Source organism: Ascaphus truei, chromosome 8 (genome assembly GCF_040206685.1).
Source record: "Ascaphus truei isolate aAscTru1 chromosome 8, aAscTru1.hap1, whole genome shotgun sequence".
Classification (NCBI taxonomy): domain Eukaryota; kingdom Metazoa; phylum Chordata; class Amphibia; order Anura; family Ascaphidae; genus Ascaphus; species Ascaphus truei.
The window spans coordinates 6,372,923-6,392,696 of NC_134490.1; the positions used below are offsets into that span (position 1 = coordinate 6,372,923).

At 47.1% G+C, this 19,774-nt stretch overlaps 1 protein-coding gene across 8 annotated transcripts in view; it reads left to right on the plus strand.

Annotated features, from left to right (window-relative positions):
* LOC142501084 (heparan-alpha-glucosaminide N-acetyltransferase-like) overlaps positions 1 to 19,774 on the plus strand; it is a 202,256-nt gene that overhangs the window by 76,515 nt on the left and 105,967 nt on the right. For 6 of the 8 annotated variants that reach the window (XM_075610413.1, XM_075610415.1, XM_075610414.1 and 3 more), the window contains exons 8-10: positions 6,449 to 6,525; positions 7,190 to 7,220; positions 18,176 to 18,336. The exons of 1 other annotated variant lie outside the window; for it this stretch is intronic. In XM_075610413.1, the coding sequence (XP_075466528.1) occupies positions 6,449 to 6,525; positions 7,190 to 7,220; positions 18,176 to 18,336 (269 nt within the window). The remainder of the gene's footprint in view (positions 1 to 6,448; positions 6,526 to 7,189; positions 7,221 to 18,175; positions 18,337 to 19,774) is intronic. One more of the 8 variants, XM_075610416.1, reaches the window with a different exon arrangement.

The following is a 19,774-nucleotide window of genomic DNA, read 5'->3' on the forward strand; positions in this document are numbered from 1 at the left end:
TAATCATTGTATATTATAGATTTAGTATCACTACACTGACACTGCAATTTGAGATTGAAATAGTTTTTATTTTTTATTTCACATTAGAACTCACATATCACATTGATAGCACTATTTGGTTCTTTTGTTTGTGATATATATATATATATATATATATATATATATATATATATATCTATATATCTATATATATATATATATATATAAAAACAAACATCACAGCTTGCACTCAATGTACTGGTTCATATAGACAGGTGCTAGTCTCAAATAATAGAAAAACAACATTACCATTCTCTCGTCCGGTAAAGAAAGACTGCACTCGGTTCAGTAATCATGAAAAACTGTATTGGGCATCTGAATAAAAAAGATAAGTCACCCAATCCGACGTTTCGGTCCTGGAATAGGACCTTTCTCAAGACCTTGAGAAAGGTCCTATTCCAGGACCGAAACGTCGGATTGGGTGACTTATCTTTTTTATTCAGATGCCCAATACAGTTTTTCATGATTACTGAACCGAGTGCAGTCTTTCTTTACCGGACGAGAGAATGGTAATGTTATTTTTATATATATATATAATATATATATATATATATATATATATATATATATATATATATAAAAATAACATTACCATTCTGAGAGAGAGACGATTCTAGTGTGATAGAGTGATAATTTAATAAAATTTGGACTTTTAACAAATTTAAACTCACAAACATCCGAATTAAAGAGGCATTCTATGAGACTCATGTTCCAAGTGCTGCTCCGTTCCGAGTTCTCTCGAGTGTCCTCCTCTCTGTTCCTCTCACGTATGAAGCGTTATCGCTGTTTGTGTTCAGCATAGCGTCATGTCACAATAGCGAGAGGCGTATCATTAGACAAGTGGAGGTATGGGAGACCCGTCATTTCTATCCGCCAGGCCGGAGACTCGGCGTTAACGGAGCAGTGCGGAAAGGACCAATACAGAACCCCTATACATGTGCCCCATATACATTATGCACCGATGAAGACTTTGTAAATATGGCCAAGACAAAATCGCCGAAAGCCACGCCAAATCTTAATCTCCTGACAATAACAAATCTGAATGAATGATAGGTCAGGTTTTCATGGTATATCCCTGCTTCAGCACAGGTGGCTCAGTCTGACTCCAGTCCTCAAAGACCACCAACAGGTCAGGTGTTCAGGATATCCCTGCTTCAGCACAGGTGGCTCAATCAGTGGTTCAGCCACTGACTGAATCACCTGTGCTGAAGCAGGGATATCCTGAAAACCTGACCTGTCATGGCCCTTGAGGACTGGAGTTGTCCACCCCTGCCTCTAATTATTTGACGTTGCCTGCACCCAGGGGCCTCGCTGGACTGACACAGTAACATACGCTGCTTGCTGTCTCTTTCCGAGGACAGCCGAGTTTAATCGAAGATAATTCAATCCGCCCTGTTTACTGATCCCCCCCCTCTGTTTTAATTAAAGGGATTGGCAATAAGTTGGTATAATGCCATAATTTTCCCCGGGCCCCTTCTAGAAAATGACTTGGCCTTTGCCTCCGTTGCTGCGGTAACTAATGGACGTAATTACACTGCTGTGTGCGAGTGAGGCTCTTTAAGTAACCGCGGTTTAAAGATGAAACTCTTGCGCGACACGGCGAGCGTAGTGTCCGAGTGATGTTCTGCCATATTTTTTGCAGCTTTTGATTGCGCTTATTATTATTTTGGGGGGGGGGGGGGGGGTGTCATTAAGCGGCTTTTGAACACACGGAGTCGCTTTCAGCGAGGCATCGGGGGTCTGACAAGTAGGCCGGAGTTTTAATCTGTAAATTGCAGCAGGCAGGCCTGCAGGGACTTCCAATAATGGGTTTTGATGAGATCTTCCCTCTGAATTCACCCTGAAACCTTAGGATGGAACATGCAATTAACAATTAGCTCATCGGAGCTGGCGCGCTGCCTACCGCACTCCCCGCAACGGTGGGGCCGGAGGGAGAAAAACAAGATCATTCCCTCCTCATCTTCCTCCTCCTCCTCCTCACTTGTTCACTCTACTACAAGGGCGGCCAACTCCAGTCATCAAGTGCCACCAACAGGTCAGGTTTTAGGATATCCCTGCTTCGGCACAGGTGGCTAAACCAACGACAGCCACTGATTGAGTCACCTGTGCTGAAGCAGGGATATCCCGAAAACCTGACCTGTTGGTGGCCCTTGAGGACTAGAGTTGACCACCCCTGCTCTACTAGTTTTTGGATCTGCATATAAGGAGTGTTGAAAGACCTTTTGCCGTAAGCTTGACACTAAAAGAGGCATTTTAAACATGCTTCTCTTAGCTTTAAGGAGTAGCTTAGGGCAGGGGTGCGCAAACTTTCCCCCCTCCTCACCCCCCCCCCCCTTACCTCGTCTCCGGCGGCAAATGACGCTGCGTTGTTGGAGACAAGGTAAGAGAACTTACCGAGGCCTGGTGTGGTCCCCAGTCTGCCCACCCCCAGCTTAGGGGCTATCTCACAGTCTTTTGAACACTGTTCAAATCCTACTCATTTTATCTCCCTGTGCCTCAAACACCGAAATTAGAGTGCAAGCTTTTTGAGAAGAAACTCATTGCACCTGTAAAATGCTACTGTATGTACAACGCTGCAATGTAAGAAACATATATATATATATATTGAATATTTATCAAACACTTGGCTGCAATACTGTTGAAAAAAGAACCACCAGATTTCTGAAAGAAAACGAAACATTGGCAAAGAAAGGGATTTATGTTCTGTCATAAATCTGGTTCTGTTTTTTCTTTGCATCTGTATCCTTCCAGTTTTGCAGTCAGGAGGAGACTCGAATGAAGAGTATTTCTTACCCCCAGGAGTATGTCGGCCCGGGGTATGGGTTCCTGGAGGCGTTGGGGAGGAACTAGCCAGCACACACAATCAAGATGTATCAATCAGTGGCTCAGTCTTCTGAGCCACCTGTGCTGAAGCAGGGATATCCTAAACCCAGACCTGTGGGGGGTTCTGGAGGACTAGAGATGCTATACATCAAGGGTGCAGAAACGTTTCTGTTCGCGCCCCCCTGCGTGCTCTCCCAACCTGCTCGTACCCCATCCCCTCCCTTGCCTGCTCCCTGGTTTGGGCGGCGTCATATGACATCCCGGCGCCGGGTAATTTATATGTTGTGGGAAATAGCGTGGGGCCTCTAAGTGCTGCACCCCCCCCCCAAAAAAAAAATCTTGCACCCCGTGTTTGTGCATCCCTGCTATATGTCATTTAAATAAATGGGAGTTATGGCGTGCTACAGCTTAGCACCCATAGTGCACATGGCACAAAATCCTCACTATGACACGGCTCGGGTGCAATACCGGTTATTCAGCCGTTGACTGAGCCACTGATCAACCCGCCTGTGCTGAAGCAGTGATATCCTGAAAACCCAGTCTGTTGGTGGCCCATGAAGACCGGAGTTGGCCCACCCCTGCACCCCTGCAATTATTGGAAGCAGATGTGATTTAAAATAACGCAAACTCGGCAGCAAAACAAAATATTACTTTCCTTCACTTGTATTCTCATCTTCTTAATAGTACGAAGTGTTCACTATGGGACACAGAATAAGTACGGCACACGTCAGAATAGGTTATCCAGAGAGCTTTTAAAAACGAATATTATTATTTTTGGACTGTGTATTCTTCAGTCAAGAACAGTACCAATACTATCAAGTGCTCTTGAATGGTAACAATAGAAAGTAAAACACACACACACACACACACACACACACACACACATCACCCCCCCCCCCCCTGTACAATGAAAAAGCTAAGTGCATTCATTACATTTTTAAAATAAAATAACGATGCTTTGCTGGCCGCTGGAACTGTGCAGGGGTTACAATGTAGGATGCTCTGAGATTGGGAGCAGAACGCGGCCCACACGAGCCGGTGAGCGGTGGGGACGGGTTATTATGCAGTGGCTTGGAGGCTGTTAAGCTATAAACAGAATTTGATGAATGATGGAATTAAACCTGGCAGCACAAGGTTGAGATATTTATGAACCACCAATGTTATTTAGCATCGCTGAGCTTCGTTTGCGGCTGTAATCATCAAAGCAGAGCCGCTCAGCGGACTATTTCACTGTATATGCCATAAACATTAGCCCAGAGATGCATTTAGGCCATATTTGCTAAGTAGTGCTATGCCACCTCAGAGCCGGTTTACCTGGCACAGAACCGCCCGGTGAATAGAAGTCTCTTTCTCAGCTGGGGAAGAGTATCGCAGCTGCTCCAGGAACCCGAAAGAAAATTCGGAAGCAGTTCTCCAGCGTGTGGTAGAATGTCTTCCCAATTCTATCCCCTCTCTTTACAAATGAAACATAGTTATCTATGTACAAACAAGGCTAAAAAAAAACCCCCACACTGGCGTCCCCTACCCCGGTAACCCCTGCAGTGCATGCTGGGATTTCTGATTGCATTGTAATTACAGCAAACAGGAGAAGGATATGAAATCTTTTCTAAGTGCAGTCGTAAATTCCCAATCCATTCCGTTATATATTGCAACTTTCCCGCAGCCCGTCGTGAAATACTTCATGACGGCAAATAAAATTGTGATCCAGAACGACACGGTCCCCATTTGTTGAAATCATCACCCAGATTAACCCTGCCGCTGCAGCGCAATGCTGGGCAGGTCCCTCCGACAGCGAAATGGTTAATAATGGCGCTTTCTCCTGAACGGTCTCCCTCGCTTTTAGCTTCTAAATAAGTTTATGTGTATTTGCCTTTATTTTAATTAACTGCACAGACCCTTAAAGAGTTAATAAAAGCCCACTAGTGCAGGGGTAGGATACTGTCAAGTTGCCATGACAACGGGACGCCTTATGGCGCTGCGGCGTCACATTATGCCCCGTTGTCGTGGCAACGCGATGCTGCGTGACGTCACGTAGCGTCCCATTGTTATGGCAACTGGGTGTCGCGTGATGCCGTGACATCGCGTAGCGTCCCGTTGTCATGGCAACACAACGCCATTTGCCGTCGCGCAGCAATGTTGATGGGATTCGCAGGGGGAGATGCCGCGCCAAACGGTAGATTACTCTGCTCCACCGTAGCCCGGAGATACGTGGCTGACACCCGTAGTCTCTGGGTCAAACCCGGAGTGGTGGCAAACCTGTTCAGAACAGGTGGCTCAATCAGTGACTTAGCCTTCGACTGAGCCACCTGTGCTGAAGCAGGGATATCCTGAAAACCTGACCTGTTAGCGGCCCTTGAGGACTGGAGTTGGCCACCCCTGCACTATTGGGTATGAATATGCACGAGAAGCGTGTAAGAGGCAGGGGAGAGCATCTTGCTGCTGCAAAACTGGGGCAGTAGTGATGGGGAACAAACCCAGCACCTGAGTTATCAGAAGGAAGGAATCCCCATGAGGAGCAGTTGGAGTTTGTCTTTCTATAAATCTGCAGCAGGTTCTTTTACACGGGGGTTCCCCCCCATTTTTGCGGCCAGTCTTTGATGCATAGTAAGGTCAATGGGGTGACTATTGCTATTAATTAATTGAACACAAATCAGTCCACTGTATCCCATTTGACGTACATTATGGGTCCTGAGCGCACACGGTAGAGAAGTTGCTTGTATTTGGAGCATTATTACAGGCACTTAAATCGGTTTAATTCAATTAGGACGTATTACTCCCTCTGCAGTCGGAATGTAATGGAACATACTAGAGGGGACACAGTCAGTGGAACATATAGTCACTTGTCTGAATTACTTGGTTAATATGTATCATGCACGGTGGGATTTAGGAAGGTATATTGGAAATATGGGGTGAAAGTACTCGCCCTTTTAACATGTTTTCAGGGACTTTTTCAACATATATATATTTTTTCACAATAAATGACAATGTAAAAACTGCATTCTGCACAAGAATACGTGGCAGAGAATAAACAGTGGCACGTACAAGGCTGAAAGCAGCAGAGGTGGAATTCACGGTGGGAGACATCTTTATTGTTCCCCTCCAATACTAAACACGGGAGCTAATTAGCAGGGAAAAGGAGGACAGAGGCAGTCACATTCACTGCAGATTTGGAATCACTGCAGCATTCTGTGGCTAGTTAGGTATACGCCTTGAACTAGTCCCAAGTGAAAGCAGTATGTACAGTATTGTATATTCTGCGTTATTTCTCACTGGGCCTATTACTGCAAATATTCCAATCGTAGCTTGGATAAGCAAACGGTGAACAGAAGGCGTTGCACGAGTGAGTGCTTCAACTCTATTACATGTCTACCGCATGCAGTGTCGGTTCTCTAGCAGGTGGGCTTGCAATGCAGGGGTTAATTCTTCGGTTCAGAAGTTAACACTTCTGATAAAACTTCTGAGCCCGAAATACAAGTTCGTCAAAGTTGCACAGTCCGACTGCAGGAGAGCAAAGGTTTAAATGACAGCGCCGCACCAGGTCCCCTTCTAAATAGGCTTAACCGCGACTATCCTCATTCCCCTACAGCTTCTCCCTGACTTTAATGGTGTTTGTCAACTACGGCGGAGGTGAATACTGGTTCTTCCAACACGCTCCGTGGAACGGTAAGCAAAACCTCCCATAAAAGTCCAGCCTCTGCACCCAAGAACCTTTTAAGCAAATCAGCAATCTCCTTATTGATCCATAAGAGAAAGGGAATTAATATGGACCACCATCTGCTTAGTAGGTAGGGGGTATTTAACAATGAACTCTGCTTTAACTTCATAAGAGCCACTTCGGCAAATCAGCAGGGCCATATTGATCTTGAAATAAGCTGCAGATTGCTAAATGTATTTTCTCCCCGCACTGGAGGACCATTATTTCCTTGATCTGGGATTCATTTGTTTAACCCCTGTAATGCTGGATGGGTTTGTATCTCAGTGGTGGCATTGTATCACGTTCCAGAAAAGTGATTTTTGGAAAAATAAAACTTGCTGGTCTGCACCGAATGTAAGAAATGTAGAATATGTTCGTCAGGGACTTCTCTGTAACCCTTCCACCACCTACTGGAGCACCACATGGGTTAATGTCCCTAGATATTGGGGTTGCAATGATGCTTACAAATGGTAAGCGCCGTACCAATATGGCAGTGCATGTATTTCCAGTAGAATGTATTTATCCTCACAATATTAGCATGGGGACAGGCTTTAATAACATTGATTTCAGCCCATTTGTGGGTCATTTGCTATGATTATCATGAAAGCTGTTTTGTAATGTGCTTTGTTACAGGGCTTACAGTGGCAGACCTGGTTATGCCTTGGTAAGTAGTTTATTTTGTCATTAAATTCTACTGTTGTTATTTTGTTACGTGTTAAATTGCACAAAGGAAGAAATGTTACATTATCAGAGCTTTATCTTCCCTTTCATGCCAGTGGTTATAAATTATTTTAATCCTTTCGCTGCCAAATGAAGTTACCCAGGAAAACGAAAGCAGGGCTCTGTTTTCTTTTCCACTCGAGATTTGCGACTTTTCACTTCTATAAAGCGCACAATAGTGAGCTCACGTACTCTACCTTATAGCTTTGTCCCAGTCTTTTAAAGACAGTTTCTCATTTAGGAGATGATTGCATATTGTCCCACCGAAAAAAATCCCTTTTGAAATCAATGGGGCTTTCGGCCGCTTCGGACAGTATAGAATTACCCACTATGAGGAGTTCTCATTTATTGTAAAGTTTTATGAAGCACTTTAACTCATTGAGAGTGAGTCAAACTCATTAAAAAGCAGTCTTACTCATTAAGGGTAGGCCGAATACACTAGAAAAGTCTCCCTCGTTAAGGAGTAGACTAAACTCTTTAGAAAGCCGTCTCACTCATGAAGAGTGAGCCCAGCTCAACTGAAGACATTCTAACTCATTAAGAGTTGGCCAATCTCCTTAGAAGACCGTCTTGCTCATTAAGGAGTCAAACTCATCAGAAACCATTTTTTTTGCATTTGGTCTATTCCACATAAGGAAGACAGATTCATTGGTCAAGAGTCGGCCAAACAGACAAATTAGAAAGCGGCCTCACTGATGAAGACGGAGCCCAACTCAATTGAATACAGTCTAGCTCCTAAAGAGTAGGCCAAACGCAATAGAAGACAGTCTCGCTCATTTCCTGTATGAAAGGCCTTTCAGGGAAATGTATTCCCCCATGCAGAAGTCCTGCTGTGGACGTCCGCTCCCAGACACAAATGGGAAGCCCGCCAGTCAGGGGAGAGTGGAGCTGAATATCAGAGGAATGCCAAAAATGCACAGCTTTCGTCTTATACCTTAATGACCACTAGCAAATATGACACAAGAGATGAGCCCTCTCTGTATGATTGTGGTTATGCAATAAACAGCATTAAGTCAATAATGTGATTGCTTTTGATTGAAGAGGTCAGTAGGAAAATTATTACCCACTTTACAACCCATTAACATCCAGGCACACATTAGTCTGCCAGTTTAGAAAGTTGCTTACTTCAATATAATTTAGAATCACTTAACCCCCTTGCTCCTGGTAGGACATGCCTTGTATGCTATTGCAGCATTGAAATGTGAATTCCTTTGTGTTATATGATAAGTAAATAGGCTTACTCATAGTCTGCACAGTCCCGTCTGTACTCTTCATATTAGCTCTAGACCCATCTCACATTTACAGTGCTTCTCCTGTCACCCAGTTTGGGATCTCCTGCCGTGTAATGGCTCACCAGGTCCCTTCTCTCCAATATTTAAGTCTGACCAGTGAGAAAACGGAGAGTTTGCAGCAGGAGTGTAATTCACCGGGGTTTCGATTGTCCACAGACTTAAAACAAATAACATTTGTGGATACACAAACCCTTTTTTAGAAGGAATAATAAAACCTACTCCACCCAAGAGGCTAACTAAACAAAATACCCTCCCTAACTACCATCACTGGCCAGCTAATCAACTTACCTAACTACCATCACTGGCCAGCTAATCAACTTACCTAACTACCATCACTGGCCAGCTAATCAGCTTACCTAACTACCATCACTGGCCAGCTAATCAACTTACCTAACTACCATCACTGGCCAGCTAATCAACTTACCTAACTACCATCACTGGCCAGCTAATCAACTTACCTAACTACCATCACAGGCCAGCTAATCAACTTACCTCACTACCATCACTGGCCAGCAAATCAACTTACCTAACTACCATCACTGGCCAGCTAATCAACTTACCTAACTACCATCACTGGCCAGCTAATCAACTTACCTAACTACCATCACTGGCCAGCTAATCAACTTACCTAACTACCATCACTGGCCAGCTAATCAACTTACCTAACTACCATCACTGGCCAGCTAATCAACTTACCTAACTACCATCACTGGCCAGCTAATCAACTTACCTAACTACCATCACTGGCCAGCTGATAAACTTACCTAACTACCATCACTGGCCAGCTAATCAACTTACCTAACTACCATCACTGGCCAGCTAATCACCTTACCTAACTACCATCACTGGCCAGCCAATCAACTTACCTAACTACCATCACTGGCCAGCTAATCAACTTACCTAACTACCATCACTGGCCAGCTAATCAACTTACCTAACTACAATCACTGGCCAGCTAATCAACTTATCAAACTACCATCACTGGCCAGCTAATCATCTTACCTCACTACCATCACTGGCCAGCTAATCAACTTACCAAACTACCATCACTGGCCAGCTAATCAACTTACCAAACTACCATCACTGGCCAGCTAATCAACTTACCAAACTACCATCACTGGCCAGCTAATCAACTTACCTAACTACCATCACTGGCCAGCTAATCAACTTACCTAACTACAATCACTGGCCAGCTAATCATGTTACCTAACCACCATCACTGGCCAGCTAATCATGTTACCTAACTACCATCACTGGCCAGCTAATCATGTTACCTAACTACCATCACTGGCCAGCTAATCATCTTACCTCACTACCATCACTGGCCAGCTAATCAACTTACCAAACTACCATCACTGGCCAGCTAATCAACTTACCAAACTACCATCACTGGCCAGCTAATCAACTTACCAAACTACCATCACTGGCCAGCTAATCAACTTACCTAACTACCATCACTGGCCAGCTAATCAACTTACCTAACTACAATCACTGGCCAGCTAATCATGTTACCTAACCACCATCACTGGCCAGCTAATTGGGTTCCCAGTTGGAGGCGTGGGTTCGAATCCCACTACTAACACCAGTTGTAAGGTTCTTAAACTCAATACGGGCCGGGGACCTCAGGTCATCTGGCCTTGACTGGAAACAGTGTTGCTCTGCCCGGGGAGACTTAACCACGCCCTGGGCTGTTGGATCTTGATCTGATGACGTACGAGTACTCGGGAAATGAAGAAAAAGACACAGAGTAATTCTGATTGCTCATCTCAACTTTATTGGATAAAAGCAATACTATTTATACAGAGAAATAAGGTGTTAATTGGAGCGTAAATTAGAGGCGTAACAATATTAGCATATTACTAAATAACAGCTCTTTCTGGGGACTTCCCATTTAGCCTTGGTTACTGTAAACAAAACTTGCGGGTAAGCCGATTCTAAGGAAAACACAGTACTGGTGCCCAGCCAGAACAGAACAGTGATGCTTTTTTAACAATATCTAGCGAAAACTGATAAAACTGCCTGCATGTTTGGAGGTCGTTTTCAGCTTACATATATAAAAGTTCAAGCAGACAAGATGGAGATTCTGCAGCAGAAGTGAGGGTAAGGCCTCTCCATTGAACAGGTATAGTTACCCAATAGCACAGTCCTTTCTGTGGTAGACTTGCTGTGTCTCAGAAATCCAGGTAGACAGACTTCTCTCAGCCTCTGTGTGAGACACTGGCTGTATTCTCAGGCTGGCTTTTAAACCTTGCAGCTCAGGTTAATGGGTTGCACCTGGAAGCTGCTGTCAGCAGAAGTTAACCCCATATGGTTGGGAACAGAGCAAACTTTAACCGTTTGCTGACATAAAAAGATTCTCTACCTGTCCAATATCCCCCTCCCCAGTGTAACATTTCTCTGACGAGGCCTTTGCAGAGACACTGTGCACTCTCAAGGCATTGGCATTACTATGCACTATACCAGCTCTGTGCTTGACAGGAGACCTACAACGTTCCAAGGAAAGGAACCAAGTGACTTTTCAATTTTTGTCCTGCAATGGAGCATGGTCCGTTCTGCCCAATAGGTAATACTTCAAGGTCTCAGCTGCCCATTTAACTGCCAGACATCATTGCACTACCGTAACACATCCTTATTCTCCTGGCAGTAACTTACGGCTCAGATATAATATCAGATGCTCTTCCTCCCCTACAAGTTGCGAGAGAACCGCTCCCAGACCCACTTCTGAAGCATCGGTTTATAAAAAACATACAAACAAAGTTTTGTAAAGTCGAGGGTCACTAAGACAGAGTGATTACCCAGTGCTGTGCGCAAGTCTGCAAATGCGTCCTCCACATTACTGGTCCACTTTACTATATCTGCTGTTCGTGCTTTTATCAGATCTGTGAGTGCAGCTGCTCTCATTGCAAAATGCGGAATGAAACGCCTGTATTAGTCAAATACTGTCCTGACATGCTTCTTCCTAAGCGGATGTAGACAGTTTTCAATGGCCTCAACTTTATTGACTTGGGGCTTTAACTTCTCCCTCCCCAAAACGTAGCCACGGGTATTTCACCTATGCCAAACCAAGCGGAACATTTTCAGGGTTGGCTATAAGACCTGCTTTCCTATAGGTTCCCAGTACTGCCTCCACATTTTGTGGATGGAAGTCCCAGTCTTGGCTATGATAAACAACATTCATGGAGTTAGGCAGTAATAATTTGTTCATTGATGTTTGCACGGGCTCCATGAAGGCCAAAGGGCGAGACCAGATACAGATAAAAGCCTTCCCGTGTTGCAAAGGCTGTTTTTCCTTTGGCAAATTCTACTAACTGAATCTGCAAATAACCTTTTGTGAGGTCAAGTGTGCTTTAGAATCGAGCCTTTGCTAATCTTTCAATTACCTGATCAACTCAAGGCATGTGATATGCATCAAATTTAGAGATTTAATTGACTTTCCTGTAGAATCGTTCAGACCATCTGGCTTTGGCACTAGGAGGATGGGACTTGACCACTGGCCGTGCGATTCCTCAATCACCCCAGCTCTAGAATTGTCCTGTCTGTCTGAACTGCTTCATTTTTGCTTCTGGAATTCTATACTGTTTTATCTTAGCCGTCACTCTTGGTTCTGTGACCATGTAATGAAGAACCTCGTGCGTTCTCCCAGGTATTCGCGTACGCGTCTTTATTTATTTTGGTCTTTTCTGCGGCTTCCTCCTGTTGGTCAGGAATGAGCTCTTGTCGATATTTTAACTACAGAGTCTTGAGTCCTCTTTCCCATTGGCAGATGATCTATGACCATCATATAGGCTTCCCTATCCTTCCAGGGTGTTTTATCAGGTTTATATAATAGATCTGCTCTACTTTTCTGCTATCTGGCTGTCTCATTTTATAATTCACAGGTCCTACCTGTTCAATAATCTCATATGGCCCTTGCCAATGTGATAAGAGTTTTCTCTCGGCCATGGGAATGAGTACCATTACCCGGTCCCCTAAATTCGCACTGCGGTGTATGGGTTACAAACGGTCTGTTGGGATCTTTGTGCCGCTTTTAGATATTGTCGTAGTGGAGTAATCTGTGCCATGTTCTCACAACTGTTCGGCATATTGGATGACTTTCCCCTCATACAGGATGTTCTTCCCACTCTTCAGTAGCAAATGTCTAATATTCCCCTGGGGTGTCTCCGATAAAGGAGTTAAAAAGGGGAACATCCTGTGGAGGACTGTGGGACCTCATGGATGGCAAATAGTAAGTATGGCAGCAGAGTGTCCCAGTTCTTCCCATCTCGACTGGCCACCTTTGCAACATTCCTTTGAGAGTCTCTATTGATCCAACTGTTTGAGTGCGGTAGACAGGACTTTATTTTTAAAAAATATTGACATAACTCTTTCATGAGTTGGGAAACAAAAAGGTGTGCCCCGGTCAATACGTTTTCCTTGAAATCCCGACTCCATACTCATATAATATAATGTCTGAGCCAATGATTGATCCACCTGTACTGAAGCAGGGATATCCTGAAAACCTGATCTGTTGGTGGCCCTTGAGGACTGGAGTTGCCCGCCCCTGTTTTACGCTTTTTACATTTCTCAGAAAACAAAGCAGGATGGGTGAATGGACAAACACTTAGCAGGCTTTCCCTTGTGGGCTTAAGGTTCAGAGTTTACGATGGTTAACTCAGGAGCAACTGAGCCCGAACCAAGACTTCAAAATTCTGGTCTATGTTAGGGGAGAAGGTAATTTTTGGTATGACTGTCACAGTTGTTTGGATAGTAAGACCAGATAGGTCTACCTCTTCTGGAGCAGCAGCCTATTGTACTGTGCTCCCATGTGCACAAAGTACCCCACCTTCTTATCTGGGTACAATTGGGGTTGCTTCATTGGGTTTCCTGAGACCAATGTAATGATACTGCCACAAGGGCTGCTGTTTTTTCCCAATTTAACATAACTAATTAGCAGAAAACTTGGGTATTCTTAAGCATGCCACTCAAATATGCAAGTCCACAAAAGTCTGTGTCAACAGCACCGAACCCACAGTCCATAGGTTCATGTAAATTAGGATATCTGACTTTTACATGACTATCCCCACACGCAAAACGGGTCATTGGGGTTTCTGGTCCTGTGACCCCTTTGAAAACTAGTGACCCCACCTCCATCCCAAATGTCTTCAGCACCCTCAAACCATGTCCCAGTCCTGTGCACCTTACCAGTGGCGCAGCTTTTACGGCTTGTGGGGTGTCCCACATTCTGGCGTGTGGCAAATGGGGGGGGAGTGCGCAACAATTCTCTGGTGTCCAAGTAGTGCTCCACTAGGGACAGGATGGTATTATATGTGGTGGGACTTCCTTGTCCCACCAAGTGGCATAGAGCTCGGGTAGACCTACAGTAGAAGGAATCAGTCAAGCACCTACATCTAAGTTGACTGTATTTTTCCGGGACGTTGGCGCATACGCGGTCGGGGATTCTTGATCGCGCCTGCGCAGTGATTTAAAAAAAAGGAACATTTACCAAAATTTCAGGCCACAGGAGCAAACAAAAAACTGGGGCGTCTGGTCACCCTACCTACATATCAGCAATCTGGGCAGGTATAGAGACTTCTGATTTTAACCACTTCCTCACCAGGTGGATCAGATTAATTATCTGGGATCCAGGGGCTGGTTGTGGTATTGTCACTTGTAGAACTTCTATGCACGAACTGCTAGTCACACCCATTCTCGTATCTCGTAGTCTTGGGCAGCTTCTTTCTAGAGCGTAACAGACTTTTTCAGCTTCACCAAGCAGGAATGGTGCTACCACGCCAGCCCGCCGAGTGTGGTGCCAATGCTCCCTGGCAGCAGTCCGGTGACACAGTTTGCAGCAGGAGTGTAAATCACTGGGGTTTATTTTGTCCCCAGACTCAAATCAAAGAACACTTGTGAGTACAGTGTCCCTATAAAGTAAGGCAATAAAAACCTACATCCCTCGGGAGGCTAACTTAACAAAATACCCTCGCTAACTACCCTCACTGGCCAGCGAATCAACTTCTCTAACTACCCTCACTGGCCAGCGAATCAACTTCTCTAACTACCCTCACTGGCCAGCGAATCAACTTCTCTAACTACCCTCACTGGCCAGCGAATCAACTTCTCTAACTACCCTCACTGGCTAGCTAATCAACTTCTCTAACTACCCTCACTGGCCAGCTAATCAACTTCCCTAACTACCCTCACTGGCCAGCTAATCAACTTCCCTAACTACCCTCACTGGCCAGCTAATCAACTTCCCTAACTACCCTCACTGGCCAGCTAATCAACTTCCCTAACTGCCCTTACTGGCCAGCTAATCAACTTCTCTAACTACCCTCACTGGCCAGCTAATCAACTTCCCTAACTACCCTCACTGGCCAGCGAATCAACTTCCCTAACTGCCCTCACTGGCCAGCGAATCAACTTCTCTAACTACCCTCACTGGCCAGCTAATCAACTTCCCTAACTACCCTCACTGGCCAGCTAATAAACTTCCCTAACTACCCTCACTGGCCAGCTAATCAACTTCCCTAACTACCCTCACTGACCAGCTAATCAACTTCCCTAACTACCCTCACTGGCCAGCTAATCAACTTCTCTAACTACCCTGACTGGCCAGCTAATCAACTTCTCTAACTACCCTCACTGGCCAGCTAATCAACTTCCCTAACTACCCTCACTGGCCAGCTAAGTGGGTTTCCAATCGCACACAAAAAGTGTAGCAGAAGTTCAATGGTTAGTTCTTACCCTCACAGGTATAGTAACCCAGTGGCACAGTGCTCTCTGCTGTGTCTCAGGACTCCAGATAGACAGACTTCTGTCAGCCTCTGTGTGAGACACTGACTGTATTATCAGGCTGGCTTTTAAGCCTCAAAAGACAGAGAAGCCCAAAGCTATATCCAATATGACAAAAATACATAGTGAAATACCTATATGAAATAGACCTGCTTACTTGTGCTGGGTTTGGACAGATCCAACGTGATCCTTCATCCTCTAATTATAGAGGTACAGCATGGCCCCGCTTCTCGGCGATCTGCTGATACGGCGGTACCGAAAATGGGGCCGCCATTTCTGCGCATGCGCAGAACGAGGAAGTCAGGGGTCACGCATGCGCAGAATGGGCGGTTGACAAGGGTGCGCATGCGCAGAACAATGGTTGCGCATGCGCAGAAAAATGGTTGCGCATGCCGAACGGAGGTTGCGCGCGCTGAACAGAGGTTGTGCATGCGCAGAAGGGGGGAATTGCCAGTTTGCGCATACGCCGGTTCCGCTTTCCGGCGATTTTTGCTTTGTGGTGGGCCCTTAGAACGGAACCCGCTGATGCCAGGGACCCTCCTGTAAATAAGAATTGTAATCAGGTAGTGTTAGGACCTGCAAATTTGGTCATGCTTTGATGTGGCTTGCAGGCTCATAATGCTTTGGCCAAAGGGTTTAACAAAATGACCCTTTTTCAAGAGAATAATATGTATATCACTGTGTATTTTTGTCATATTGGATGTAGCTTAGAGCTTTCGGTCTTTTGTTGTATACATTTGGCCACGCCCAGTAGCACTTCTTTTGACACATATATATACACACACACACACACACACACACACACACACACACACACACACACACACACACACACACATACACACACACACACACACACACACACACACACACACACACACACACATATATTGAGCTTGATGGGATTCTGCGTGGCTTTTAAACCTTGCAGCTCAGGTTAATTGCTTACACCTGGGCGCTGCTACCAGCAGACGTTAACCCCATCATGTCGTGAACACAGCACCGGCAAACCTTCAGCTGACAGAGTCTGTGGCAACTCACATTATTGGGAGAATAATATTAACATCATCCTACTGATACAGGTACATTACCTGCAGCCACGCTCCACTAACCCACTAATACAGGCACATTACCTGCAGCCACACTCCACTAACCCACTAATACAGGTACATTACCTGCAGCCACGCTCCCCTAACCCACTAATACAGGTACATTGCCTGCAGCCACGCTCCACTAACCCACTAATACAGGTACATTACCTGCAGCCACGCTCCCCTAACCCACTAATACAGGCACATTACCTGCAGCCACGCTCCACTAACCCACTAATACAGGCACATTACCTGCAGCCACGCTCCACTAACCCACTAATACAGGTACATTACCTGCAGCCACGCTCCCCTAACCCACTAATACAGGCACATTACCTGCAGCCACGCTCCACTAACCCACTAATACAGGCACATTACCTGCAGCCACGCTCCCCTAACCCACTAATACAGGCACATTACCTGCAGCCACGCTCCACTAACCCACTAATACAGGCACATTACCTGCAGCCACGCTCCACTAACCCACTAATACAGGTACATTACCTGCAGCCACGCTCCCCTAACCCACTAATACAGGCACATTACCTGCAGCCACGCTCCACTAACCCACTAATACAGGCACATTACCTGCAGCCACGCTCCACTAACCCACTAATACAGGTACATTACCTGCATCCACGCTCCACTAACCCACTAATACAGGTACATTACCTGCAGCCACGCTCCACTAACCCACTAATACAGGCACATTACCTGCAGCCACACTCCAGTAACCCACTAATACAGGTACATTACCTGCAGCCACGCTCCACTAACCCACTAATACAGGCACATTACCGGCAGCCACGCTCCCCTAACCCACTAATACAGGCACATTACCTGCAGCCACGCTCCACTAACCCACTAATACAGGCACATTACCTGCAGCCACGCTCCACTAACCCACTAATACAGGTACATTACCTGCAGCCACGCTCCACTAACCCACTAATACAGATACATTACCTGCAGCCACACTCCCCTAACCCACTAATACAGGCACATTACCTGCAGCCACGCTCCACTAACCCACTAATACAGGTACATTACATGCAGCCACGCTCCACTAACCCACTAATACAGGTACATTACATGCAGCCACGCTCCACTAACCCACTAATACAGGCACATTACCTGCAGCCACACTCCAGTAACCCACTCTGTGGCGTAAATATATATATATATATATATATATATATATATATATTTGTAAATAAATGTATTTCCTTATATAGCGCTCACTGTGCATGCAGCACTGTACATTTCCAGACCAATTAGTCTCTACCCTAAAGAGCTGACAATCTAATATTGGTGCTTAAAGCACAGGGAGATAAAGGGACCTGCCCAAGATCACAAGGAGAGGTGACATTGGGATTTGACCCAGGTTCACCTGCTACAACGGCAGTGACCTCCTCACCAAGCTCCTCCTTCAGCCCATAACATTATCTCCCCTGCTCTATCCCTGTTACTCTGTATAACTTGTATCCACATTGGTCAGTGATACACATGATCTTGATTCATGAATGTTATGGCGAATTTAGCATAGGTTGAACTTGATGGACCTACGTCTTTTTCAACCTCATCTACTATGTAACTATATTTTTCACGTCAACGCTGTCACCATCGTTCTGTGTCACGTAGCATGATTATATGTATCGCCCTTTGTCCCCAGGGAAGAAAGTGCTACATACTTGTAATACGCTCGTGTCACCCGCCTCCGGATTGGGGCGATTTCTTTTCAGGTTCGTTTTTATCATTGGGACGTCTGTGGCGCTGGCTTTCAATGCCATGTTAAAGCGGGGGGTCAGCCGTGTCCAGCTCCTGCGCAAGCTGACCTGGAGGACCTTTCTTCTCATAGCCATCGGGGTTTTCTTCCTCAATTATGGACCAGCTGATGGCCCTTGTAAGTAGCCTCTTCCCAGCATTCCTGGTGTATTCGCCAGATGGGATGATACTGTGATGATACATAGTGGTATTGTGTATCACCACTGGCGGTATGTGTATTCAGATATTGTGTTAGCTGTCAGCAAGGGGTTTCTGGCATTGGCCCGGCGTGTTTGTTGCCGTGATGACGGGAGACGCTTCTTTGTTGGGGGGGGGGTGGGGGATTGATTGTTAATCAAATGTTTTCTTTACCATTATCCCAATCTGTCCTTATCAGAGAACCAATAAAGATAGGGGGGGCAGAGAGGAGAGGGGGGGGGGCAGAGAGGAGAGGGGGGGGGGGGGCAGAGAGGAGAGGGGGGGGGCAGAGAGGAGAGGGGGGGGGCAGAGAGGAGAGGGGGGGGCAGAGAGGAGAGGGGGGGGGGCAGAGAGGAGAGGGGGGGGGGCAGAGAGGAGAGGGGGGGGCAGAGAGGAGAGGGGGGGGGCAGAGAGGAGAGGGGGGGGCAGAGAGGAGAGGGGGGGGGCAGAGAGGAGAGGGGGGGGGGGGGGCAGAGAGGAGGGGGGGGGGGGCAGAGAGGAGAGGGGGGGGGCAGAGAGGAGAGGGGGGGGGAAGGGAGGAGAGGGGGGGGCAGAGAGGAGAGGGGGGGCAGAGAGGAGAGGGGGGGGCAGAGAGGAGAGGGGGGGGCAGAGAGGAGAGGGGGGGCAGAGAGGAGAGGGGGGGCAGAGAGGAGAGGGGGGGCAGAGTGGAGGGGGGGCAGAGAGGAAAGGGGGGGGCAGAGAGGAGAGGGGGGGCAGAGAGGAGAGGGGGGGGCAGAGAGGAGAGGGGGGGGCAGAGAGGAGAGGGGGGGGGCAGAGAGGAGAGGGGGGGGGCAGAGAGGAGAGGGGGGGGGGGCAGAGAGGAGAGGGGGGGGGCAGAGAGGAGAGGGGGGGGGGGCAGAGAGGAGAGGGGGGGGGGCAGAGAGGAGAGGGGGGGCAGAGAGGAGAGGGGGGGGCAGAGAGGAGAGGGGGGGGCAGAGAGGAGAGGGGGGGCAGAGAGGCTAGGGGGGGGCAGAGAGGATAGGGGGGGGCAGAGAGGAGAGGGGGGGCAGAGAGGAGAGGGGGGGCAGAGAGGAGAGAGGGGGGGCAGAGAGGAGAGGGGGGGGCAGAGAGGAGAGGGGGGGCAGAGAGGAGAGGGGGGGCAGAGAGGAGAGGGGGGGCAGAGAGGAGAGAGGGGGGGCAGAGAGGAGAGGGGGGGCAGAGAGGAGAGGGGGGGCAGAGAGGAGAGGGGGGGGCAGAGAGGAGAGGGGGGGGGCAGAGAGGAGAGGGGGGGGCAGAGAGGAGAGGGGGGGGGCAGAGAGGAGAGGGGGGGGGCAGAGAGGAGAGGGGGGGGGGCAGAGAGGAGAGGGGGGCGGGCAGAGAGGAGAGGGGGGGGGGCAGAGAGGAGAGGGGGGGCAGAGAGGAGAGGGGGGGCCACTGGC